General features: G+C 44.9%; 1 protein-coding gene and 1 pseudogene across 1 annotated transcript; both read left to right on the top strand.

Moving 5' to 3' along the window:
* Positions 1-18,623: 18,623 nt before the first annotated feature.
* Positions 18,624-19,638, top strand: LOC109751946 (vacuolar protein sorting-associated protein 28 homolog 1). Its single transcript, XM_020310809.4, has one exon. It carries the CDS (start codon positions 18,852-18,854, stop codon positions 19,494-19,496), a length of 645 nt encoding a protein of 214 aa, XP_020166398.1. The 5' UTR covers positions 18,624-18,851; the 3' UTR covers positions 19,497-19,638.
* A 2,439-nt stretch (positions 19,639-22,077) lies between these two features.
* On the top strand, positions 22,078-27,227 carry LOC109751947 (disease resistance protein RGA2-like; annotated as a pseudogene).
* The last annotated feature ends 341 nt before the right edge of the window (positions 27,228-27,568 follow it).

The raw sequence follows: 27,568 nt of genomic DNA on the forward strand, positions 1-27,568 counted from the left end.
CTCCTACTGCGTTAGGGCACACCTGGCACCGTTACTTGTCATGTCATGCATCGATATGCATCTGTTTGTATTGTATTCATTATTTCTTCCCCCTCTTCTCTCCGGTAGACTACGAGACTGACGTCGCTGCTGGTGCCCCGATCGACCACGGTGTTGACGACCCCTCCTTCTTGCCAGAGCAACCAGGCAAGCCCCCCCTTGATCAACCTGATATCGCCTATTCTTCTCTCTACTGCTTGCATTAGAGTAGTGTAGCATGTTACTGCTTCCCGTTAATCCTATTCTGATGCATAACCTGTCTTTGCTACTACTGTTGTTACCTTTACCTGCAATCCTAAATGCTTAGTATAGGATGCTAGTATTCCATCAGTGGGCCTACATTCTTGTCCGTCTGCCATGCTATACTACTGGGTCGTGATCACTTCGGGAGGTGATCACGGGTACATATACTATATACTTTTACATACTTATGTTACTGTTCGGAGATGGGGGCTGAAGGGGCAGGTGGTTCCATCCAGGTAGTGATGGGCCCGGGTTCCCGACAGCCCCCTGATGGTTACTTTGTGGTGGAGCGACAGGACAGGTTGCGACCACCTAGGAGACAGGTGGGCCTGGTCCCTAGTCGGCGTCCGCGGTTACATCAATTAACACGCTTAACGAGATCTTGGTATTTGATCTGAGTCCGGCCACTGGCCTATACGCACTAACCAACTACGCGGGAACAGTTATGGGCACTCGATGTCGTGGTATCAGCCGAAGCCATCTTGACGTCAGCGACTAAGCGGCGTGCGCTGGATTGGACTGGAACGCCTGCTCTTGTATTAGGGAGGCTAGGTCTGCTTCCGGCCGCCCTCGCAACGTGCAAGTGTGCAATGGGCGACAGGCCCAGACCCCTGCGCCATAGGATTTAGACCGGCATGCTGACCTCTCTGTTGTGCCTAGGTAGGGCTGTGACGTGTTGATCTTCCGAGGCCGGGTATGACCCAGGAAAGTGTGCCTGGCCAGAGGGATCGAGCGTGTTGGGTAATGTGGTGCACCCCTGCAGGGAAGATTATCTATTCGAATAGCCGTGATCCTCAGTAAAAGGACAACCCGGAGTTGTACCTTGACCTTATGACAACTAGAACCGGATACTTAATAAAATACACCTTTTCAAGTGCCAGATACAACCCGGTGATCACTCTCTCACAGGGCGACGAGGAGAGGATCGCCAGGTAGGATTATGCTATGCGATGATACTTGGTGAACTTACCATCCACTCTCTTCTACATGCGGCAAGATGGAGGCTGCCAGAAGCGTAGTCTTCGACAGGACTAGCTATCCCCCTCTTATTCTGGCATTCTGCAGTTCAGTCCACCGATATTTCCCCTTTACACTGATACCCATGCATATGTAGTGTAGATCCTTTCTTGCGAGTAGTTTGGATGAGTACTCACGGTTGCTTTTCTCCCTCTTTCCCCCCTTTGCATTCTTCTCGGTTATCGCAACCAGATGCTGGAGCCCATGTCACAGCCCTAGCATTAGCCTTGCTTGTCATTGCATTATCATCTTGCATCATGTTTAAATTCAAGAAACATGAAATGGGGAAGTTCAAACCCTAGCACCAATTCAATTCAAACCAGATCAACCTAAAATAATTCTCAATGATTCCAAAGTGCCCTTCAAAAATGTTCGTGATTTATGGGAAGTGATTAAAAGCTCATCCATAAATATTGTACATTTTCCATGACATTTGTGGACTTTCAGCTAACTCCTAAATATTTGAATTGGGGTTATAAATTCCTATAAATGTATTTGTAACTCCAATAATTCTGAAAAATAATGTGGGGCTTTGGATTAGTTCATCTTACACCCACAAGAATTTCCAGAAGTAACTAAAATGATTTAGTGCTGGAACTAAATCAAAACAAACAGAACAAAATAGTAAACAAAATAGAAAACAAAATAGAAATAGGAAAATACAGAGAGGAGAGAAACCTCACCTGGGCCTTACCTGGCGGCCCAGCTGGTGGCCCAGCCCACCACCGCTGTCAGTCGTCTCCCACCTCTGCCAGAAGGCAGAGGCGTGTCGACGCGCGAGCGATCACCGTGGCCACCAGCTCTTCCCCGACCCTTCTCGAGACGCCAGGAGACACGCACGAGCCCCCTCTTGCTCTCCCCTCTCTCTGGTTGTTCTCCCTCCTCCCCCTCACGTTTTCGCAGCCACCCGAGAGCCACCCATCGCCGACGTGCTTCGCCCGCGTGGCCGCCGTCGTCCCCAAGCGCCACCGCCCTGTTCTAGAGCTCCACCTCCTCACGCTACTTCCTCCCGTCGACGCACGCAAGGCAGGGAGCAACAGAACGTCGCCTCCTTCGTCACCATCACCGTCTCTGCTTCGTCACCGCCGTCGTCGATTCACCGGCCACAGCGCTTCCCCGGCCTCTCCTTCGCCTCCGCCTGAACCGTGGTGAGCTCACGAACTAAACGCCTCACTCGACCTGGCCTTGCACGTCGTCTAGTCGCCGTCCTGGCAAGCTCCCGAGCTCGCCGCTGCCGACCATGGCACCGATGTGGTGTGAGCCACCGCAGCTCACATCCGCGCGCGTCTCCATGCTCAGCACCTCTGTAGGAAGCCAACACCACCGCCATCTGCTTTCCCAGCGCACCGCAGCCTCGCGCCCGCTTGAGCCAGAGCTCCGGCCGCCGCCTCTGTCGTCGCTGTCGTCCCTATAGGCCACCCCTGCTCCTGGTGATTGCCCCAGAAGATGCGCCACACCTCCAGCTCGCCTTAGACGCAAACCACGCGTGAAACGGTGCTCTGTAGCGCCGTTCCGAGCAACTCCGGCGCGCCACCGCCGTGCGTTTGGTCACCGGCGTTATTGCTGACGTGGCGCTGGTTTAGTTAGCACTAATGACCCCGCTAAACACCATAGAGCCATTGCCATGTGGGCCCCCATGCCTATTTAGGTTAATTTAATTTCTATTTAGATTAGTTCATAACCAGTGGGACCCACACGTCATCATTGACTTTGCTGACGTGGACATTGACCAGGCCCACCTGTCTGTGACCCTAGCTTACACTGTGTCACCAACGTGTGGACCCCACACGTCAGGTTTGACCTGGACCGTCCTGTTGACTAGCTGACGTCACAGTGATGCAGTGATGTTGTCATAAATGCTTTTATGGATTTTAAATAAATCAGAAATGGTTTATTTAATTCAGAAAATGTCCTAAACTTCCAAAAATCATAGAAATTCATCTGTAACTCCAAATGTAAAGGTTTATATTTGAAAAATTATCAGAAAAATGCAATCTATCCATCTGTACCATTTTCATGCATGAAAAACCAACTTATACCTGCTGTATAAGTGAAAACACATAAAGGGCATTTTAAATGCTTATGTTTGGAATTGCATTTGAATCCTTGATTCCAATGAGCTTCACTTAACTTGTTGTTAGTTGCATTAACACAATCCATAGCATCTTGCCATGTCACATTCATGCATCATATTGCTGCATTGCATTGATTGTGTTCTTCCTTGTTTGCCGGTATTTGCCCCCTCTTAGTAGACGTGGTTCCGACGATGAGTTCGATGACACCGATGAAGAGCTATACTATCTTCAGAAGTGCCAGGCAAGCAAAACCCCCTTGTTCATTCCGATACAATCCCACTCTCTTGCTCCTGCTCTCTTTTACTGCATTAGGACAACAATGATTCAACTGTTACATGCTGCGGTAGTTGAACCCCTTTTCTCTGCATGACTTGTCATTGCCATAGTAAATAGATGAAACCCACTAGCATGAGTAGGAGTTGTTTGAGCCCTGATGTGCCTACTCATTCATGCTTGTTTGTCATGCCTGCTACTGCTTAGAGTTGAGTCAGGTCTGATTCATCGGGGATGAATTGGAATGTGGTGAACATGTCCTACTGTTGAGAGCAAAGTGTGTGAACACGATTTGGTAAAGGTAGCGGTGGGAGGCCATGTAGGACTACATGGTGGGTTGTCTCCATGAAGCCGTCCTCAGGAACTGAGTTATGTGTTTGTGATCCATGAACAACTACTACCACACGTTGGGCCCTGAAATATGACCCCGCTCGACTTATTAACCCCCCTTGTCCTCTGTCCAGGAGCTGCAAGTAGTTTCTGGTGTTTGTAGTATGCTGGAGGCCGTGCGCAGCGCTGACCCGAGGGGTGGGCTGTGATGCGGTAGGCACGTGGCAAGGTGTACCGGGACGCCCGTTTGGTGCCTTGGTCAAACCCTGCAAACATCGTTCGGGGCCGTAAGTGGAAACCTCGGCCAAACTCCCTTCGGATGGAACCTGAATAGGCGATAAACCTGGACTAGGGACTTGTGTGGTTTGTCAGGTCGTGGTCTACACCCACGTCGGCTTCCGCTTGAAGTCTGCCGAGCACATGTCGTTGAAGGAAATATGCCCTAGAAGCAATAATAAAGTTATTATTTATTTCCTTATTTCACGATAAATGTTTATTATTCATGCTAGAATTGTATTAACCGGAAACATAATACATGTGTGAATACATAGACAAACAGAGTGTCACTAGTATGCCTCTACTTGACTAGCTCATTTATCAAAGATGGTTAAAGTCTCCTAACCATAGACATGAGTTGTCATTAGATAAACGGGATCACATTATTAGGAGAATGATGTGATTGACTTGACCCATTCCGTTAGCTTAGCACTTGATCGTTTTAGTTTACTGCTATTGCTTTCTTCATGACTTATGCATGTTCCTATGACTATGAGATTATTCAACTCCCGATTACCGGAGGAACACTTTGTGTGCTACCAAACGTCACAACGTAACTGGGTGATTATAAAGGTGCTCTACAGGTGTCTCCGATGGTACTTGTTGAGTTGGCATAGATCGAGACTAGGATTTGTCACTCCGATTGTCGGAGAGGTATCTCTGGGCCCTCTCGGTAATGCACATCACTATAAGCCTTGCAAGCAATGTGACTAATGAGCTAGTTGCGGGATGATGCATTACGGAACGAGTAAAGAGACTTGTCGGCAACGAGATTGAGCTAGGTATGAGGATACCGACGATCGAATCTCGGGCAAGTAACATACCGATGACAAAGGGAACAACGTATGTAGTTATGCGGTTTGACCGATAAAGATCTTCGTAGAATATGTAGGAGCCAATATGAGCATCCAGGTTCCGCTATTGGTTATTGACCGGAGACGTGTCTCAGTCATGTCTACATAGTTCTCGAACCCGTAGGGTCCGCACGTTTAACGTTCGGTATTGTGAGTTTATGTGATTTGATGTACCGAAGGTAGTTCGGAGTCCTGGATGTGATCACGGACATGACGAGGAGTCTCAAAATGGTCGAGACGTAAAGATTGATATATTGGACGGCTATATTCGGACACCGGAAGTGTTCCGGGTGGTTTCGGAGAAAACCGGAGTGCCGGAGGGGTTACCGGAACCCCCCGGGGAAGTATTGGGCCTTAGTGGGCCTGAGGGGAGAGAGAGGGCAGCAGCCCAGGAGGTCGCGCGCCCTCTCCCATGAGGAGTCCGAATTGGACTAGGGGAGGGGGCGCGGCCCCTCTTTCCCTCTCCCTCTCCCTCTCTTTCCTTTCCCTTCCCTCTTCCTAGTTGGACTAGGAAAGGGGAGTCCTACTCCTACTAGGAGGAGGACTCCCCCTCCTTGGCGCGCCCCAAGGGCCGGCCGGCCTCCCCCTTGATCCTTTATATACGGGGTTGGGGGCACGCTAGAACACACAAGTTGATTGTTCCAAGCCGTGTGCGGTGCCCCCCTCCACCATAATCCACCTCGATCATATCGTAGCAGTGCTTAGGCGAAGCCCTGCGTCGGTAGCAACATCATCACCGTCATCACGCCGTCGTGCTGACGGAACTCTCCCATGAAGCTCTGCTGGATCGGAGCTCGTAGGACGTCATCGAGTTGAACGTGTGCTGAACTCGGAGGTGCTGTGCGTTCGGTACTTGGATCGGTCGGATCGTGAAGACGTACGACTACGTCAACCGCGTTCTCATAACGCTTCCGCTTACGGTCTACGAGGGTACGTGGATGACACTCTCCCCTCTCGTTGCTATGCATCACCGTGATCTTGCGTGTGCGTAGGAAAATTTTGAAATTACTACGTTCCCCAATAGTCGTGTGCAGGTGATGTCTACTACACAACCTTCTTCTTGTAAACGTTGTTGGGCCTCCAAGTGCAGAGGTTTGTAGGACAGTAGCAAATTTCCCTCAAGTGGATGACTTAAGGTTTATCAATCCGTGGGAGGCATAGGTTGAAGATGGTCTCTCTCAAACAACCCTGCAACCAAATAACAAAGAGTCTCTTGTGTCCCCAACACACCCAATACAATGGTAAATTGTATAGGTGCACTAGTTCGGCGAAGAGATGGTGATACAGGTGCAATATGGATGGTAGATATAGGTTTTTGTAATATGAAAATATAAAACAGCAAGGTAACTAATGATAAAAGTGAGCGTAAATGGTATTGCAATGCTAGGAAACAAGGCCTAGGGTTCATACTTTCACTAGTGCAAGTTCTCTCAACAATAATAACATAATTGGATCATATAACTATCCCTCAACATGCAACAAAGAGTCACTCCAAAGTCACTAATAGCGGAGAACAAACGAAGAGATTATTGTAGGGTACGAAACCACCTCAAAGTTATTCTTTCGGATCGATCTATTCAAGAGTTCGTACTAGAATAACACCTTAAGACACATATCAACCAAAACCCTAATGTCACCTAGATACTCCAATGTCACCTCAAGTATCCGTGGGTATGATTATATGATATGCATCACACAATCTCAGATTCATCTATTCAACCAACACAAAGAACTTCAAAGAGTGCCTCAAAGTTTCTACCGGAGAGTCAACATGAAAACATGTGCCAACCCCTATGCTTAAGTTCACGAGGTCAAGGAACCCGCAAGTTGATCACCAAAACATACATCAAGTGAATCACGTCATATCCCATTGTCACCACAGATAAGCACATGCAAGACATACATCAAGTGTTCTCAAATCCTTAAAGACTCAATCCGATAAGATAACTTCAAAGGGAAAACTCAATCCATTACAAGAGAGTAGAGGGGGAGAAACATCATAAGATCCAACTATAATAGCAAAGCTCGCGATACATCAAGATCGTGCCAAATCAAGAACACGAGAGAGAGAGAGAGATCAAACACATAGCTACTGGTACATACCCTCAGCCCCGTGGGTAAACTACTCCCTCCTCATCATGGAGAGCGCCGGGATGATGAAGATGGCCACCGGTGAGGGTTCCCCCCTCCGGCAGGGTGCCGGAACAGGGTCCCGATTGGTTTTTGGTGGCTACAGAGGCTTGCGGCGGCGGAACTCCTGATCTATTATGCTCTCGGATGTTTTTAGGGTATATGGATATATATAGGCGAAAGAAGTCGGTCAGGGGAGCCACGAGGGTGGGGGGCGCGCCTCCCTGCCTCGTGGCTTCCTCGAAGCTTCCGTGACGTCTACTCCAAGTCTCCTGGATTGCTTCTGTTCCAAAAATAACTCTCCCGAAGGTTTCATTCCGTTTGGTCTCTGTTTGGTATTCCTTTTCTTCGAAATACTGAAATAGGCAAGAAAACAACATTTTGGGCCGGGCCTCCGGTTAATAGGTTAGTCCCAAAAATAATATAAAAGTGTATAATAAAGCCCATTAAACATCCAAAACATAATATATAATAGCACGAATACTTCGTAAATCATAGATACGTTGGAGACGTATCAGCAGGCGCTAAGTGGTGGAAACATGTGTGAACAAGTACACCCCTGCAGGGTTATAAATGATCTATTCGAATAGCCGCGTCCGCGGTAAAGGACTTCTGGGTTGCCTATACAGTTCATAGACAAGTGAAAGTGGATACTCTAAAATGCGCAAGGTAAGCGTGAGTGCTATGGATTGCGTTCTCGTAGGGAGACGGGAGCGGATCCATAGTGGTGTATTGGTTGGTGAATATGTGGACTCGTGTGCGCCACCTCAAAAGAGGTACTTGCAGACATAGTTCATGATAGCCACTGAGTCAAAGCTGGCTTGCTGCAGTTAAACCCCACCATCCCTTTGTTGATACTGATGCATATGTAGCTAGTTCTGATGTCAGTTTTGCTGGGTACATTTGTACTCCTGTTTGCTTAATTTATGTTTTCGCAGAGAGACTTCAGTCTCACTAGTAGTTCCGCGTGGACTTCGATGTTTAGCTTGTTACCTCAGCTACGATCTTGTGCCCTCGGCAGGGTCTTGTAAATAGTCAGGCTTCTCAGCCTTTTCATTTGTAGTTGTCTGTACTCAGACAAGTTAAGCTTCCACTTGTGCTTGTTGCTTGTATGACTTGAATGTTGGGTCATCAGACCCATGTTTGTAATATCTGGCTCCTCGGAGCCTAATGAATTAATACTTTGAGTTGTAGAGTCTTGTTGTGATGCCATGTTGTATTTGCACATATCGAGCATATTGTGTGTATGATTTGAAATGCTTGGAATGTGTGGGATCCGACAACCTAGTTGTTTATCCTTGGTAGCCTCTCTTACCGGGAAAAGTCTCCTAGTGCTTCCACTGAGCCATGGTAGCTTGCTACTGCTCCGGAACACTTAGGCTGGCCGGCATGTGTCCTTCTTTGTTCCTGTGTCTGTCCCTTCGGGGAAATGTCACACGATGTCTACCGGAGTCCTGTTAGCCTGCTACAGCCCGGATTCTCCGGAGTCCTGTTAGCCCAGCTGCTACAGCCCGGATTCACTCTCTGATGACCGACACGTTCGTTGTTGGGTCATGTATGCCTGTCCCTGTAAGTTAGTGCCACTTTGGGTTTACGACTAGTCATGTCGGCCCGGGTTCTTTGTCATATGGATGCTAGCGACACTATCATATACATGAGCCAAAAGGCGCAAATGGTCCCGGGCCAGGTAAGGTGGCACCCGTGGAATACCGTGCGTGAGGCCGCAAAGTGATATGATATGTTATATGCTAGATCGGTGTGACTTAGGATCGGGGTCCTGACAACCCAGGAGTTAGACGCCACCTTGGACGACTCCTACTACACCGAGGGTGCCTACTACTATGTGCAGGCCGCCGCCACCGACCAGGAGTAGTTTAGGAGGATCCCAGGCAGGAGGCCTGCGCCTCTTTCGATCTGTATCCCAGTTTGTGCTAGACATCTTATGTCAACTTGTTTAACTTATGTCTGTACTCAGATATTGTTGCTTCCACTGACTCGTCTATGATCGAGCTCTTGTATTCGAGCCCTCGAGGCCCCTGACTTTTAATATGATGCTTGTATGACTTATTTTATTTTTAGAGTTGTGTTGTAATATCTTCCCGTGAGGCCCTGATCTTGATCGTACACGTTTGCGTGTATGATTAGTGTACGATTGAATCGGGGGCGTCACATCAGCAAAGGTGGAAATCAAGAAAAAGCATCAAGTGTTGATGGTTGACAAGACCACTAGTTTCAAGTAAAAGGGCAAGGGGAAGAAATGGAACTTCAAGAAGAATGGAAAGCAAGTTGCCACTCCCATGAAGAAACCCAAAGCTAGACCTAAGCCTTAAACTGAGTGCTTCTACTACAAAGGGAATGGTCACTGGAAGCGGAACTGCCCCAAATACTTGGCGGATAAGAAGGATGGCAAAGTGAACAAAAGTATATTTGATATACATGTTATTGATGTGTACTTTACTAGTATTCATAGTAACCCCAGGGTATTTGATACCGGTTTCAGTTGCTAAGATTAGTAACTCGAAACAGGAGTTGCAAAATGAACAGAGACTAGTTAAAGGCAAGGTGACAATGTGTGTTGGAAATGATTCCAAGGTTGATAAGATCACCATCGCACACTCCTTTTACCTTCGGGATTAGTGTTGAACCTAAAATAAATGTTATTTGGTGTTTGCGTTGAGCATGAATATGATTGGATCATATTTATTGCAATACGGTTATTCATTTAAGTCAAAGAATAATTGTTGTTCTGTTTACATGAATAAAACCTTCTATGGTCATACACTTAATATAAATGGTTTATTGAATCTCGATCGTAGTGATACACATATTCATAATATTGATTCCAAAAGATGCAAAGTTGATAATGATAGTGCAACATACTTGTGGCACTACCGTTTAGGTAATATTGGTGTAAAGCGCATGAAGAAACTCCATTTGGATGGACTTTTGGAATCACTTGATTATGAATCATTTGATGCTTGTGAACCATGCCTCATGGGCAAGATGACTAAGACTCCGTTCTCCGAAACAATGGAGCAAGCCACTGACTTATTGGAAATAATACATACCGATGTATGCGGTCCGATGAGTGTTGAGGCTCGCGGCGGGTATCGCTATTTTTCTAACCTTCACAGATGATTTGAGCAGATATGGTATACCTACTTAATGAAACACAGGTCTAAAACATTTGAGAAAGTTCAAAGAATTTCAGAGTGAAGTGGAGAATCATCATAACAAGAAAATAAAGTTTCTACGATCTGATCGCAGAGGCGAATATTTGAGTTACGAGTTTGACCTTCATTTAAAACAATGTGGAATAGTTTCACAACTCACGCCACTTGGAATACCATAGCATAATGGTGTGTCCGAACGTCGTAACCGTATTTTATTAGATATGGTGTGATCTATGATGTCTCTTACCGACTTACCATGATCGTTTGGGGGTTATGCATTAGAGACTGCTGCATTCACGTTAAATAGGGCACCGTCTAAATCCGTTGAGACGACACCGTATGAACTGTGGTTTAGCAAGAAACCTAAGCTATCGTTTCTTAAAGTTTGGGGTTGCGATGCTTATGTGAAAAAGCTTCAGCCTGATAAGCTCGAACCTAAATCGGAGAAGTGCATCTTCATAGGATACCCCAAAGAAACTGTTGGGTACACCTTCTATCACAGATTCGAAGGCAAGATATTTGTTGCTAAGAATGGATCCTTTCTAGAGAAGGAGTTTCTCTCGAAAGAAGTGAGTGGGAGGAAAGTAGAACTTGATGAGGTAATTGTACCTTCTCTTGAATTGGAAAGTAGATCATCACAGAAAACCATTCCCGTAATGCCTACACCAATTAGTGAGGAAGCTTATGATAATGATCATGAAACTTCAGATCAAGTTACTACTGAACCTCGTAGGTCAACCAGAGTACGTTTCGCACCAGAGTGGTACGGTAATTCGGTTCTGGAAGTCATGTTACTAGACCATGACGAACCTACGAACTATGAGGAAGCGATGATGAGCCCAGATTCCGCGAAATGGCTTGGGGCCATGAAATCTAAGATGGGATCCATGTATGATAACAAAGTATGGACTTTGGTTGACTTGCCCGATGATCGGCAAGCCATATAGAATAAATGGATCTTCAAGAAGAAGACTGACGCTAACGGTAATGTTACTATCTACAAAGCTCGACTTGTTGCAAAAAGTTTTTCGACAAGTTCAAGGAGTTGACTACGATGAGACCTTCTCACCCGTAGCGATGCTTAAGTCTGTCCGAATCATGTTAGCAATTGCCGCATTTTATGATTATGAAATTTGGAAAATGGATATCAAAACTGCATTCCTTAATGGATATCTTAAAGAAGAGTTGTATATGATGCAACCAGAAGGTTTTGTCGATCCTAAAGGTGCTAACAAAGTGTGCAAGCTCCAGCGATCCATTTATGGACTGGTGCAAGCCTCTCGGAGTTGGAATATACACTTTGATAGTGTGATCAAAGCATATGGTTTTATACAGACTTTTGGAGAAGACTGTATTTACAAGAAAGTGAGTGGGAGCACTACAGCTTTTCTGATAAGTATATGTGAATGACATATTGTTGATCGGAAATGACGTAGAATTTTCTGGAAAGCATAAAGGAGTGTTTGAAAGGAGTTTTTCAAAGAAAGACCTCGGTGAAGCTGCTTACATATTGAGCATCAAGATCTATAGAGATAGATCAAGACGCTTGATAAGATTTTTCAATGAGTATATACCTTGACAAGATTTTGAAGTAGTTCAAAATGGAACAGTCAAAGAAGGAGTTCTTGCCTGTGTTGCAAGGTGTGAAGTTGAGTAAGAATCAAAACCCGACCACGGAAGAAAATAGAAAGAGAGTGAAAGTCATTCCCTATGCCTCAGTCATAGGTTCTATGAAGTATGCTATGCTGTGTACCAGACCTATTGTGTACCTTGCCATGAGTTTGGCAAGGGGGTACGATAGTAATCCAGGAGTGGATCACTGGACAACGGTCAAAGTTATCCTTAGTTACCTAAGAGGACTAAGGAAATATTTCTCGGTTATGGGGGTGATAAAGAGTTCGTTGTAAAGAGTTATGTCTATGCAAGCTTTTACATCAATCCAGATGACTCTAAGTCTCAATCTGGATACATATTGAAAGTGGGAGCAATTAGCTAGAGTTGCTCCATGCAGAGCATTGTAGACATAGAAAATTTGCAAAATACATACGGCTCTGAATGTGGCAGACCCGTTGACTAAACTTCTCTCACAAGCAAAACATGATCACACCTTAGTACTATTTGGGTGTTAATCACATGGCGATGTGAACTAGATTGCTGACTCTAGTAAACCCTTTGGGTGTTAATCACATGGTGATGTGAACTATTGATGTTAAATCACATGGCGATGTGAACTAGATTATTGACTCTAGTGCAAGTGGGAGACTGAAGGAAATATGGCCTAGAGGCAATAATAAAGTTGTTATTTTATATTTCCTTATATCATGATAAATGTTTATTATTCATGCTAGAATTGTATTAACCGGAAACTTGATACATGTGTGAATATATAGACAAAACAAAGTGTCCCTAGTATGCCTCTACTTGACTAGCTCGTTAATCAAAGATGGTTAAGTTTCCTAACCATAGACATGTGTTGTCATTTGATGAACGGGATCACATCATTAGGAGAATGATGTGATGGACAAGACCCATCCGTTAGCTTAGCATAATGATCGTTAAGTTTTATTGCTATTGCTTTCTTCATGTCTTATACATATTCCTTTGACTATGAGATTATGCAACTCCCGAATATCGGAGGAACACCTTGTGTGCTATCAAACGTCACAACGTAACTGGGTGATTATAAAGATGCTCTACAGGTGTCTCCGAAGGTGTTTGTTGGGTTGGCATAGATCGAGATTAGGATTTGTCACTCCAAGTATCGGAGAGGCATCTCTGGGCCCTCTCGGTAATGCACATCACTATAAGTCTTGGTTGGAGAGGCTCAGCCAAAGGTTTGAATACACACAAGTCTCATTCTTATTCTCCTTGGGCTAAGTTCAGTAGAACCCGCCCAACACTCGTGGTATATCTTGTGGTGATATCTAGACCGATACAGACTTATTCTTCGGCGAATCTACACTTTGGATACTTTGAATAACTCCTGACCTTCTATAGGATGCCAAGTCCTAAAGAATATCAAGTCCAAAATAGGCTCGATCAGATTTTTTTGGTGATGCTCAATCACAGTTCAATTTTGGTTCTCGGTGTTTTTCCTCACTAAGGATTTGTCTCAAATCGCTGTGAGGATGGTTACTCGGACAACACTTGTCTCGATTCACTTCAAGAAGCCAACTGCAAAATGGTTGGAGCTAGGCTGCTATTTGTAGCCGGCACATACACACATGCGCTGAAATGATCGTTGGAGACCAACGTGACACAACACGTGGCAATGGTCGGGTTTAAAACTGGAACTGACTGGAATAATTTGGGTGGCAAGTTTCCAACTCCTTAGCAAGGAATTTAACTTAGGTGTCTTGAAGATGTCACGATGAGTAGATTTTACCGTCATTTTGTACCGGTGTTTAAATAGGATATTCTCATATCACTTTGATTTGCCCACTAGAGAACTAATAAATGCAAAGGCTTGCAAATATCATTGTGTGTGTTTTGTTCCTTGCAAAAAAATGTATTTAGGTGGAAAATCAAGGCATATATGAGATAATCCGGAGAATAAGATCACTTCCATACAAGTAGGTGTGCACCAAAAGCAACAAAAGAAAAGTCAATGCGTACTACGACCGGTACCGGTCATACCAACGATTGTACCTGGTGCCACCGAGTCCGTGACATTATCCCTAAAAATATTGTGAAGGACCCGAGCAAAATTGCAACAGAGAAACCCTGAAACCATATTCTGTCCATCTGCACTATAGGAAGGAGAGGAAGACCCGACACTCATCTCCTCATCCATTCACATCTTCGCAACCGCGGCTCAACCGTCATCAATATCTCATCTACATTTCTATCTCCACCACTATGGCCTTCATCTCCATTAGATTACTTACTTGTAATCAAGATTCCATCGTGATCAGCGACATTGCAGGACCATCAATCGTTCATCTTCAACTAACCTTTTATACCATGTCATTTGCTTGTGATTCGATTGCAATTGAAGGAAATATGCCCTAGAGGCAATAATAAAGTTGTTATTTTATATTTCCTTATATCAGGATAAATGTTTATTATTCCTGCTAGAAATTTATTAACCAGAAACTTGATACATGTGTGAATACATAGACAAAACAAAGTGTCCCTAGTATGCCTCTACTTGACTAGCTCGTTAATCAAAGATGGTTAAGTTTCCTAACCATAGACATGTGTTGTCATTTGATGAACGGGATAACATCATTAGGAGAATGATGTGATGGACAAGACCCATCCGTTAGCTTAGCATAATGATCGTTAAGTTTTATTGCTATTGTTTTCTTCATGACTTATACATATTCCTTTGACTATGAGATTATGCAACTCCCGAATACCGGAGGAACACCTTGTGTGCTATCAAACGTCACAATGTAACTGGGTGATTATAAAGATGCTCTACAGGTGTCTCCAAAAGTGTTTGTTGGGTTGGCATAGATCGAGATTAGGATTTGTCACTCCGAGTATCGGAGAGGTATCTTTGGGCCCTCTTGGTAATGCACATCACTATAAGCCTTGCAAGCAATGTGACTAATGAGTTAGTTGCGGGATGATGCATTACGAACGAGTAAAGAGACTTGCCGGTAATGAGATTGAACTAGGTATAAGGATACCGACGATCAAATATCGGGCAAGTAACATACCGATGACAAAGGGAATGACGTATGTTGTCATTGCGGTTTGACCGATAAAGATCTTCGTAGAATATGTAGGAACCAATATGAGCATCCAGGTTCCGCTATTGGTTATTGACCGGATATGTGTCTCGGTCATGTCTACATAGTTCTCGAACCCGTAGGGTCCGCACGCTTAACGTTCGATGACGATTTGTATTATGAGTTATGTGTTTTGGTGACCGAAGATTGTTCGGAGTCCCGGATGAGATCACGAACATGACGAGGAGTCTCGAAATGGTCGAGAGGTAAAGATTGTTATATTGGAAGGTATTATTCGGACACCGGAGGGGTTCCAGAGTGTATCAGGTACATACCGGAGTACCGGAGGGGTTACCGGAACCCCCCGGGGAAAGATATGGTCCATAGGAGGGAGGCTAACCAGCCCACATGGGGCTGGTGCGCCCCCACAAGGGAGGAGGCCGAATTGGATTTGGGAAGGGGCGCCACCCCCCTTTCCTTCTCCTACTCCCTCTCCTTCCCCCCTTTCCCCCTCCATGAGAAGGAAAAGAAGGGGGGGGGGCAAATCCTACTAGGACTGGGAGTCCTAGTAGGACTCTCCCCTTATGGCGCGCCCCCTAGGGCCGGCCTCCTCCCTCTCCCTCCTGTATATACTTGGAGACATAACAATTATTCCAAGCCGTGTGCGGCGTCTCTCTCCACAGTTTGCTCCTCCGGTCATAGCGTCGTAGTGCTTAGGCAAAGCCCTGCGCGGATCACATCACCATCACCGTCACCACGCCGTCGTGCTGACGAAACTCTCCCTCGACCCTCTGCTGGATCAAGAGTTCGAGGGACGTCATCGAGCTGAACGTGTGCAGAACTCGGAGGTGTCGTACGTTCGGTACTAAGATCGGTTGGATCGTGAAGACGTTCAACTACACCAACCGCGTTAACCTAACGCTTCCGCTTTCGGTCTACGAGGGCACGTGGACACACTCTCCCCTTCTCGTTGCTATGCATCTCCTAGATAGATCTTGCGTGATCATAGTTTTTTTTTGAAATTGCATGCTACGTTCCCCAACAACAATGTGTGCGTAATTCGCTCTGGCTAAGGGGCGAGTCATAGCCCCGCAACCCAGTGCATGCGCAAGAAGGGATTGAAGGTATGGATTTCCATTATATTTTTATGTAATTGTTTGTCTCTTGTCTCTATCTCGATCTCAGGGCTTGCCAGTACGCGATACACCGAAGATCGGTATAAGGAGAGTTAAAGGACATGGAACAATGGAAGACTATATCAAAATTGGTGATAGTAATGCCAATATGGCAACCAGAACTAAATATATGGGGGGAGACATGATGCATTCATCAAGCACTAATGTGTTGGTCCGATTTATTCTTAATAACTGAGAAAACCCAATGAGTCCTCAATGCGATAGTAGTCGATCGTGGTGTCACAAGGATGCATCACCCACTTATTTATTTTCTCATTGTATATCTTATTACTTATTGATGCATTGTTGCTCTATCTATTTATAATCACGAGTCGCGTACACGGATGTAGGTGAAAATCTTAACTCTAGCCTATTTATTTACTGTTATAACCTCCACGATACTTTCTTGGTTCGGGAAACTCAAATGATTTGCGATAAAAAAGACTTCCAGACATTTCCTTACAAAGGTGAATTCAGTTTCTAGATCCGATAAATCCTAAGGTCTCTAGGGATGGCTATATATACATCCGAAATTGGATCAAAGGTAATCACTTAACTTCGACACCGAAGCTAAAAGAGTTGCTTGGAAGGAGATTTCCGAATCTAATTCGGCGGAGAAATATGTTGGATTGAACACAAACATGAAGACTTCGATCTTGCTTAACTTACGACTCAAATACAAAAGTCCACACAACAACTTCCAAGTCTTCAATGGCACTCAAAAACATCAATCTTCTCACAATATTTTTAGGGATCACCACCCACAAACTAAACCTAATTCTCATGGATTTTCACCTGCGTATAGTGAAAAATACATTAGCCCGTCAACTGCTTTATGGTTAATCATCCAAAATCCATTAAGGGACACTAAATACTAGATGCACTTACACAAGACTCCATAGTGTCGGTGAAATATTCTTGTTTGCAACATTTAGTTACATTGAACTAACCAAAGCTATACAAGACCAAAGCACACACTATGATCTCACCTCCAGTAAGGGGATTTGTGAAGGTTGAAGTTGTCGCATTGCTCGACATCACACTTATTAATCTCGTTTTTCTTTTAGAAAAAAGGTCAGAAAAGGCGGCCACAAATGCGAGAGTGTGATGCCCTACGGTCTTTCCATGGTAGATAAAAAACCTGAAGTTGTTCACTAGGTTGGATGAGCCACGTCTTACGGTGTCATGGCGGGATGATACAGTAGCATTGTGTGCATCCCATGAACAATTGGACAAGGAGACACCAATTTCTCTCGTACGCGTCGTAGTAGTTTATTGTTGTCACCTACTTGCTATTCCCATTTGCACAATATTTTGATTCGTGCTTCGAGAATTAGACCCCAAACACCCTCAGACAACTCTCCGTTTCCAAATAAATTGACCCCAACTCCCCATAAAGGGGAGGGGGTTTATGTGGGGTAGGGACAGGGGGTTCTGGTGGGGTGGGGTTGCATCTCCCCTAACAATTCCCCTAGTTGTGGTGGAGGCAACATTATGTCAAGGTTAGGCCTCCACCACACCTTAAAATATTTCACCTTCATGATATATACACCTCGGAGTTGATGAAATCTACACGCTCAGTGTTGGTTGTGTGCGTAGCTGCATGCGCCGGCCATACCTAAAAAAATAGTTCTACCTTCACTATTGTTTCCAAGCCGTGGCAGGTGACAATAGATGAAAATTTGATCCCCACGCCCGCCGCCGCCCTCTGCTCTAGCGAGCATGCTGCCCTGATACCAGTGACCATCGAGTCATCTGCCCATTCCGCATTCACCGGCACAACCCTACTCCTTCTTGACCATTCCTCGCCAAACCCGGTCGGGAGCTCCGACGCGTCGCTCGAGCCACCTCGATGCGTCGCCAACCCCACACTCCGCCGTGCTGCTCGAGCTACCTCGTGGTGCCGCGTGACCCCGACAGGTAAGAGAGCGGGAGAGAGGGAGAGAGTGACAAAAATAAATTTATTGGCCCATTGACAACGTCAGAAATTTACCTGGGAGTTGCAAAAGCACCCATACATATTTCTAGAAAAAACATTGAGACAACCCTAATAACACCCTATTAAAGAGATGATTTACTAGTAATTGTTGAACATAATGAATACTCCCTCGTCTTAGTGTGTTCATTCACTCATTTCTGTTTGGATGGAGTCTACATTAAAGTATCAAAAACATCTTCCATTCATCTTTGCCAACCGTTGAAGATTGTAAACGAAGGGGGCGGTAAACCACAGTGCAGGAGAAGCTGCCGTGCAATTCCATTCATCTTTTGCTTTTGGTTGGCCGACTAGCGGCGAAAGAAAGCTTCAGAAGAAGAAAGGCAGCATAAACGCGTGCACAGCGACAGAGCGTTGCGATCTTGCAGACTACAGCGTGCGTGCGGAGAAGCATCAAAGACTCCACATTTTACACGGAACCCCTCGTAGTTCTAAGTCCTCCCAAGCCTCCCCACGCCCCGCTTCCTCCCCTCTCTGTCCCCCCTCGCCCCCAATCTCGCGCGACGCCACGAAACCCTAGCCCCCAAATCGCTCGCCGGGGAGAGGGAGGGAGGGTGGGAGGCCGGAGACGGACGCCGTTCGCCGGCCCCGATGGAGGTGAAGCTGTGGAACGACAAGCGCGAGCGGGAGCTCCTGGAGAGCCTGGCCGACCTGTACGCGATCATCAAGGCCACGGAGAAGCTGGAGCGCGCCTACGTCCGCGACCTCGTCTCCGCCGCCGACTACGAGGCCGACTGCCTCAAGCTCATCTCCCAGTTCAACTCCCTCTCCTCCTCCCTCGCCGGGGTCGTCACCATCCCGCGCTTCGTGCAGGCCTACCGCCTCGACTGCCCAGCCGCCCTCAACCGCCTCGTCCAGTCCGGCGTCCCCGCCACCATCGAGCTCCGCGCCGCCACCGCCTCCTCCTCCGCGCCGCCCGCCACCGCGGCCTCCGCCTCCGCCATCGCCCAGTGCGTCCAGAGCTTCATCACCGCCATGGACGCCGTCAAGCTCAATATGCTCGCCAACGACCAGGTCCGCCCCCTGCTCCACGACCTCTCCACCTCCATGGGGAAGCTCGGTACCGTCCTGCCGCCCGACTTCGAGGGGAAGGTCAAGGTGAACGAGTGGCTCGCAAAGCTGCATAAGATGGGGGCTGGGGACGAGCTCACGGATCAGCAGGCCAGACAGCTCAATTTTGATCTGGAATCAGCCTATAGTGCGTTTATGGCCTCGCTTCCCACTGCTGGCCTGTGAACGATGATCGGCTTGGTTCAGAGTTGCTTCTTCTTTCTGTTTTGTCATGCTCTTGTCTTGCAATGGTATACATATGTGTAATTTGGCTCAAGCTATATCGTTTGTCGACAACAATGCCAATCTTATGGAAAGTTGCCCCCTACAGATCGATTCTTTCATACTGATTATAGGGACCCTTGATTGTATTCAGCGTACAGTGTGTTTATGGCCTCGCTTCCACTGCTGTTTGTGATCAAAGGATTGGTTTTGTTCTGATCTGTTTCTACTTTGTTACGATGTTGTCTTTTGATCACTACTGTGGGTGCTATATATGTATAATTTGGATTGCGTTCTATTCTTTGCCAATAACAGAGTGGATTTTACGAAGAATCCCCAGATGGATTCTTTTGCATAATTATTATATGTGGTGTGATGTTTCTCCGTGATGTCCATCAATGGTAGAATGCTTGCCTTTGTCCTTTCTATTGGATATGTTTCTTCTCGGTCAATAATATGGAGCAATAAGTGTCAATTTATATTTTACTGTCCTGTTGATATTAGATCTTTCAGTTTGCAAGAACAATCTCGTTTTAATCTAGGGCAGTTGGAGCTGATTGCATTGGTGTTTTCGCTTTGTGCACTTGCTTATCCTGGACTGGTCCAAAGATACATGGCTGTTCAGTTATGAAAATACAAGTCATGATGTGTCTACACTTGGATTTAACCAAATTGTATCATTGATTTGATAGTTTTGTACGTATAGTGTATTCCAACTGTGTACTTCTCGATATCAATAATGGTTTTGTAAGTTTTGCTTCTGAATTGTTCCTTTCTTTGTACTCTGTGGTCATTGGATCACTACTGCAGTGCCATCCATATGTGTAATTTGGATTATACTCTCTTGTTTGTCAATGATAAAAATGCATTTTTTGGGTGGAAAGTTGACTCTTATCGATGGATTCTGTTGCATATTGGCTATATACGGTACAATTGTACAATGTTCGTTTGTGATGTCCATTCAATGTAGAACACTTCTTCCTTAGGAAATGATAACTACTATTCCCTCTGTAACTTAATATAAGTCATTTTTTGACACTATCATGGACTCTAAAAACGTCTTATAAAAAGTTACAGAGGGGGTAGAACATATGCCTGTAATGCAGGTTATTTCTCTTAACATGCATATTCCTTAGACTGCTGGCCTGTGAACAATGATCGGCTTGGTTCAGAGTTGGTTCTTCTTTTCTGTTTTGTCATGCTCGTGTCTTGCAATGGTATACATATGTGTAATTTGGCTCAAGCTATATCGTTTGTGGACAACAATGCCAATCTTATGGAAAATTGCCCCCCTACAGATCGATTGTTTCATACTGATTATAGGGACCCTTGATTGTATTCAGCGTACAGTGTGTTTATGGCCTCGCTTCCAATGCTGTTTGTGATCAAAGGATTGGTTTTTGTTCTGAGCTGTTCCTATGTTTTCTACTTTGTTACAATGTTGTCTTTTGACCACTACCGTGGGTGCTATATATGTGTAATTTTGGATTGTGTTCTATTCTTTGTCAATAACAGAGCGAATTTTGCGAAAAATCCCCAGATAGATTCTGTTGCATAATTAATATATGTGGTGTGATGTTTCTCTGTGATATCCATCAACGGTAGAATGCTTGCCTTTGTCCTTTCTATTGGATATGTTTCTTCTCCGTCGATAATATGTAGCAATAAGTGTCAATTTATATTTCACTGCCCTGGTGTATTATGATCTTTCAGTTTGCATGAACACTCTTGTTTTAATCCAGGGCAGTTGGAGCTGATTGTACAGTGTTGGTTTGTGATGCCCATTCAATGTAAAATGCTTGCATATGCCTGCTAATCTACCAATTCTTCCTTAAGAAATGATAACTAATACAACATATATGCCTGTAATGCAGCTTATTTGTCTTAACATGCGTATTCCTTAAACTGGCTCACTAGTGTGCTTTCTTCCTTTACCAAATAGACATCCAAAACCTCTAAACAGGCTTATGTTTTATGAATGTAAATTTTATTTTTCTGATCTTTTGCTGTTCTTCCGCAATTTTTCTGAACTTTGGAAGCTGAATAAATTTTCAGATATTTTAACATGCCAAATTTGTTCCGGTTGAAAATCAATTCAAGTGCAATTTTCAGATGTGAACCTCAGATCTTCTACTGAATTATATGTGCGGGGAACAAAAGAAAAAGCTAATTATTATTCTGACATGCTTGGCAGGACATTTTTCCCAGGCTCATCTCACCTTCCTCTGGTTTGCGTTTTCACAGAACCCAGTCCGATGGTGAATCATATCATCTAGTTTGATGGAAATCGTGCTACCCATTTGCAAAATATACATGTTCATGGATTTCCTGTAGTCGAAGACCAATAGAGTCATATTTTATTCTTGCTCATAGCTTTCTGAACTGAAACATAGGGCCTGTTCGAAGTCTCTCCACTCCACGACTCAGCTCCCGGAGCGGGCGGAGTTCCAGTTGAAAACAACGGAGCGGAGAAACAGACGCTCCGCAGATTCTCGTATTTCTCGGAGTGGTGGATTGCCGAACAGGCACATAGTAAAATGGTAGAAGCAGGTAATGTAAGCCACCAGTTCATTGACTTTGTTGGTTTTGATGTGCTAACAGCAGGTCCAATATCACCATCTGATTATTCGAAACTACGAAACTATGTCAAGTGGTGCTCTTTGAACGGGCATTTCATAGTTTGATAACATGAAGGAACTGTCACTTGTTTTTATTTTATCAGTTGTAGCCTAGGCCACTTGCACATTTTTTATTGATTAGAGAGCTATCCAAAGTGGTTACTGTTTAATTTTTTTAGCGGGCCCAGCTCAGCTCAATTTAAGAAAAGATAAGTAGCTGGATCAGGGCTGTGTACATTGGATCATACCAATAGTCTTGTTGACCTGCTGCTTGGAGAGTTCTGCATCTCATTTTTCTTGTAATACGACACTAGCTTCAACCGGCCTCTCCAGCAACCTTGCATCCGCCATCGTTGCCATGCCGCTTCAGTAACTCTGATTCCAAGGTCCACCATCTGAGTGAGCTTCAGATCCTTCCATTGATGTTTTAACTTGTTGTTGCCCCCGCCCCTCTTTCTTTGACCTCTAGAAATACTTGTGCTGGAACAAAAGAACAAAGAAGACCTGCCCTTTGTGTTGTGTTTATTTTCCCTTTGCAGTTCACTAATTTATCTGTCATTTCCTATTTCTACAGGTTTTTCATCCGTTGCTGCTTCACCGTGTGTTTGCACCTCCAGAAGTTCCTTTGCTGTTTTAACTTGTTAGGTTCCCCCCTCTTTATCTTTTATTACTTCTAGAAATACTTCTGTGGCACAAAAGGAGAAAAAAAACTCTGCCCTTTGTGCTGTGTTTCTGTTCTCTTTGCTATTCACTAATTGATCTATTGTTTCCCACTTCTACAGGCTTTTCACCCATTGCTGCCTTGACCGCCAGTTTGCCCCTCCAGAAGCACTTCTGTCACCCTTCTTTTATTTATTTGGGTCATTCCATACTGAAAAAACAATAAGTCAAAAGCAAGAGGGGATAAAGTTTTTGCTCCTGTTTACCGTGATCTACCTGTTAATGTTCAGCCCATTTCCCCTGAATAAACGCTTCTTCATCTCCTCCTGCATCCAACTATCCAAGTAGCCACAACCCCACCCCCAAGAAAAAGGAAAGAGAGAAAAAAAATATCTGTCATTGGAGTTATGTTACCTGCTTGCCTGTTTATATCCTCCTAGCTTTCCCCCATTTTGTGTCTTTTGTCTTTACACTATACCCGATTCCGTGCATTCTCAGAAGTCAAGAAGCAGAAAAATACCCCCAAAAAATCGCAAATCCATGACAGGGGTTGCGCTGGTTGGTTTGCAATTGGCAGCATCTCCGATCCTGAAGAAGCTCCTCGCGGATGCTTCAAAATACCTTGGGGTTGACATGGCGAGCGAGCTCCATGAACTGGAGACCACCATCATGCCGCAGTTCGAGCTGATGATTGAAGCAGCTAACAAGGGCAATCACAGGGTCAAGTTGGACAAATGGGTCCAGGAGCTCAAAGAAGCCCTCTACAAAGCCGAAGACCTGCTGGACATGCATGAGTACGACCTCCTCGAGCGCAAAGCAAAGAGTGGGAGAGATTCCTCGCCACCCCGTGCCTCATCAACCAGCACTATTTTGAAGCCTCTGCGTGCTGCTTCTAACAGGTTATCTAATCTCCTCCCAAAGAACAAGAAGCTACTTCACCAGCTGAATGAACTGAAGGCCATTCTGGTGAAAGGCAGGGAGTTGCGTGAGCTTCTTTGCGTACCAGCTGGCAACAGTGCAGAGAGCCAAATTGTTCCTCAGGCCACGTCATTACCACCTCTGAAAGTAATAGGCCGTGACAAGGATCGCGATGATATAATAAACCTTCTTACTCAGCGGTTGTCGTTGAGGCTAATTCAGCTATATATGCGGGTTTGGCCATTGTCGGAGCAGGAGGTATGGGAAAATCCACCTTGGCACAACATGTTTACAATGACAAGAGGGTACAAGAACATTTTAATGTCAGGATGTGGGTTTGCATCTCACGCAAACTTGATGTCCATCGTCACACACGGGAGATTATCGAATCCGCAGCTAAGGGGGAGTGCCCACGTGTTGATAATCTGGATACTCTGCAGTGCCAATTAAGGGACATACTGCAAAAATCAGAGAAATTCTTGCTTGTGTTGGATGATGTTTGGTTTGATGATTCGAGTAGTCAGATGGAATGGGACCAACTGTTAGCTCCTCTAGTTTCTCAGCACAATGGAAGCAAAGTTTTGGTAACTTCTCGACGGGATACATTTCCTTCTGCTCTTAACTGTGAAAAGGTGCTCCGTTTGGAAAGCATGGAAGATACTCAGTTCTTGGCACTCTTCAAATACTATGCCTTCACCGGAGCACAAATCAGAGATCCTCCCTTGCTTGAAAGGCTAGAAGAGATTGCAGAGGAGATAGTTAAAAGGCTTGGACAGTCTCCTTTGGCTGCAAAAGTTGTTGGTTCCCAGTTGAAAGGGAAAATGAATGTTCCTGCCTGGAAAGATGCTCTAACTTTAAAAATTGAGAATTTAGGTGAGCCCAGAACAGCTCTGTTGTGGAGTTATCAGAAGTTAGATCCACGTCTGCAGAGGTGCTTTGTATATTGCAGCTTGTTTCCGCAAGGACACAAGTATAAAATTGATGAGTTGGTTCACTTGCTGATAGCGGAGGGGCTTGTTGATCCATGCAACCAGAACAGGAGAATGGTAGATGTTGGAAAGGATTACCTCAATGAGATGGTTTCTGGGTCTTTCCTGCAACCATTTTCTGATAGATTTGTGAAGACATACTACATTATGCATGATCTTGTTCATGATTTGGCAGAGTTGCTCTCTAAAGAAGATTGCTTCAGATTAGAAGATGATAAGGTGGCAGAAATACCATGCACCGTTCGTCATCTATCTGTTCGTGTTAAGAGTATGAAACAACATCAGCGCAGTATCTGCAAGCTACATCATTTGCGCACTGTTATCTGCATTGACCCACTTACAGATGATGTGAGTGATGTTTTCGATCAGGTACTGCAAAACTTGAAGAAGTTACGTGTACTCTATTTGTGCTTCTACAATAGTAACAAGCTACCTGAATCTGTTGGTGAGCTGAAGCACCTTCGGTATTTAAACCTCATTAGAACTTCCATTGCCGAATTGCCTGGATCATTATGTGCTCTTTACCACCTACAGTTACTTCTGTTAAACCATAAAGTTAAGAGTTTGCCTCACAAACTATGCAAATTAAGCAAGTTACGGCATCTTGAAGGGTATCAAGATCTGGGATACAGGATGTATGAAGTAGCTCTGCCTCAAATCCCTTATATAGGCAAGCTAACTTTGCTCCAGCATTTTAAAGAATTTTGTGTGCAAAAACAGAAGGGATGTGAGTTGCGGCAGCTCAGAGACATGAAAGAGCTTGGTGGCAGTTTAAGAGTCAGAAATCTCGAGAATGTCACTGGAAAGGGTGAAGCCTTAGAGTCGAAGCTATATCAGAAAAGTCATATTGGAAGCTTGAATCTTGTCTGGGGTTGCAATAATAGCATGAATGCAGATGATAGTTTACAGTTGGAGATTCTAGAAGGCTTGATGCCACCGCCTCAACTGAAAGGCCTGAAAATCAAGGGTTACAAATCTGACATGTATCCAAGTTGGCTACTTGAGGGTTTGCATTTTGAGAATTTGGAATCTTTTAAGCTCGTCAATTGCAGTGCGTTAGAAGGCCTGCCACTCAATACCGAGCTCTTCAGGCATTGCTCTGAACTGAAGCTCAAGAATATCTGGACTCTGAAAACATTATCTTATCTTCCAGCAGCCCTCACGCACTTAACAATTAGCAGTTGCCCACTGCTTATGTTTATTGCCAGTGATGAGCTAGAACAGCATGATCAGAGGAAGAACATCATGAGAACAGACTACTTGGCATCACAACTTGCTTCATTGTGGGAGGTGGATTCCAGATCGCATATTAATATCAAGAGAGCATTATCGTCAGAACATTCATCTCTGAAGCAAATGATGACATTAATGGATGCTGACATGTCACATCTTCAAATCATTGCAAATGCTGTAGAAAGAGAGAACGGTGAGGTAATGCTGAAAGATGATACCATCAACGCATGGATATGTTGCCACGAGCAGAGGCTGAGATTCATTTATGGAAGAAGCATCAGCTTGCCCTTGGTTCCACCATCTGGTCTTCGTCAACTTCATCTTTCTTCATGCAGTATGACAGATGGGGCATTAGCTGTTTGCCTTGACGGTCTCACGTCACTGAGACGTTTGTCCTTGATGGAGATCATGACTTTAACTACATTTCCATCACAAGTGGTTCTCCAACATTTGACAAAGCCCAACGACCTTTACATTTCATCCTGCTGGTGTCTCAGATCATTAGGGGGGTTACGAGCTGCTACCTCTCTTTCAGATATTCAATTGTTTGACTGCCCTTCTTTAGACTTGGCACATGGAGCAAATTTTTTGCCATTATCTCTTGGGAAGCTCCGTATACAGCGGTGCATGGTTACAACTAATTTCTTCAGTTGTGACTTGCCATTCCTGATGAATCTTTCCATGTTTGGGTGCAGAAGCTCTGCATCCTTGTCGATTGGTCACCTGACCTCCCTTGAATCACTATCACTAGGAGGTATCCCTGATCTGTGCTTTCTTGAAGCACTGTCTTCCCTGCAACTTCGCTATGTACATTTGACAGACGTCCCGAAGCTCGACGGGAAGTGCATTTCACAGTTCCGGGTACAAAAATCACTATATGTTAGCAGCCTTATGATGCTCAACCACATGCTCTCGGCTGAAGGTTTTACAGTTCCACCATTTCTGTCTCTTGAAGGATGCAAGGAGGCATCTGTTTCATTCGAAGAATCAACAGATTTCACATCTGTCAAGTGCCTCAGGTTACGTGATTGCGAAATGAGTTCCCTGCCAAGAAATCTGAAGTGCTTCTCCAACCTGACGAAACTCGAAATCCACATGTGTCCCAATATATCACCTTTACCAGATCTGCCATCCTCCCTCCAGCACATAGTCGTGTGGAATTCTGAACTCCTGCAGAAGAGCTGCAGAGCACCTGACGGGGAAGCTGGCCAAAGATTGAGCATATCCGCTGGAAGGAATTCACAGAATTTCCACACTTGCAACTATAAAGAGAAAAGGTACAATATTCCCCCAGTGCCTTTGCAAATATGAACTTTTTAAATATTTGTTTTTATCTTTCTCTTTCAAATACTTCATTTGTTCCAAAGTTCCATTCGTTTATTTATTTCATGCAGCAGGACCAACATCTTTCCCCTCCAATGATCTCGTCTCCACCCGCTGCCTGTCAGGGGTTGGAGTGCCTCAATCTCACTTGCACTTCAGCTCTCTCCATCGCCTTTGTCGATCGCTCCATCTGTCACTCTTCCTCTGAATGGGCCCACCACTAGTGTTGCGGCGCTTGTCTAAATTTGAATCTCTTCCACAATTGTTGTCGTTAATTTGTTATCCTGTGTCGGCG

Source organism: Aegilops tauschii, chromosome 3 (assembly GCF_002575655.3).
Source record: "Aegilops tauschii subsp. strangulata cultivar AL8/78 chromosome 3, Aet v6.0, whole genome shotgun sequence".
Lineage (NCBI taxonomy): Eukaryota > Viridiplantae > Streptophyta > Magnoliopsida > Poales > Poaceae > Aegilops > Aegilops tauschii.

What these genes read in the sequence shown, in the direction of transcription:
- LOC109751946 (XM_020310809.4), top strand. Translation starts at nt 18,852, where the DNA reads ATGGAGGTGAAGCTGTGGAACGACAAGCGCGAGCGGGAGCTCCTGGAG.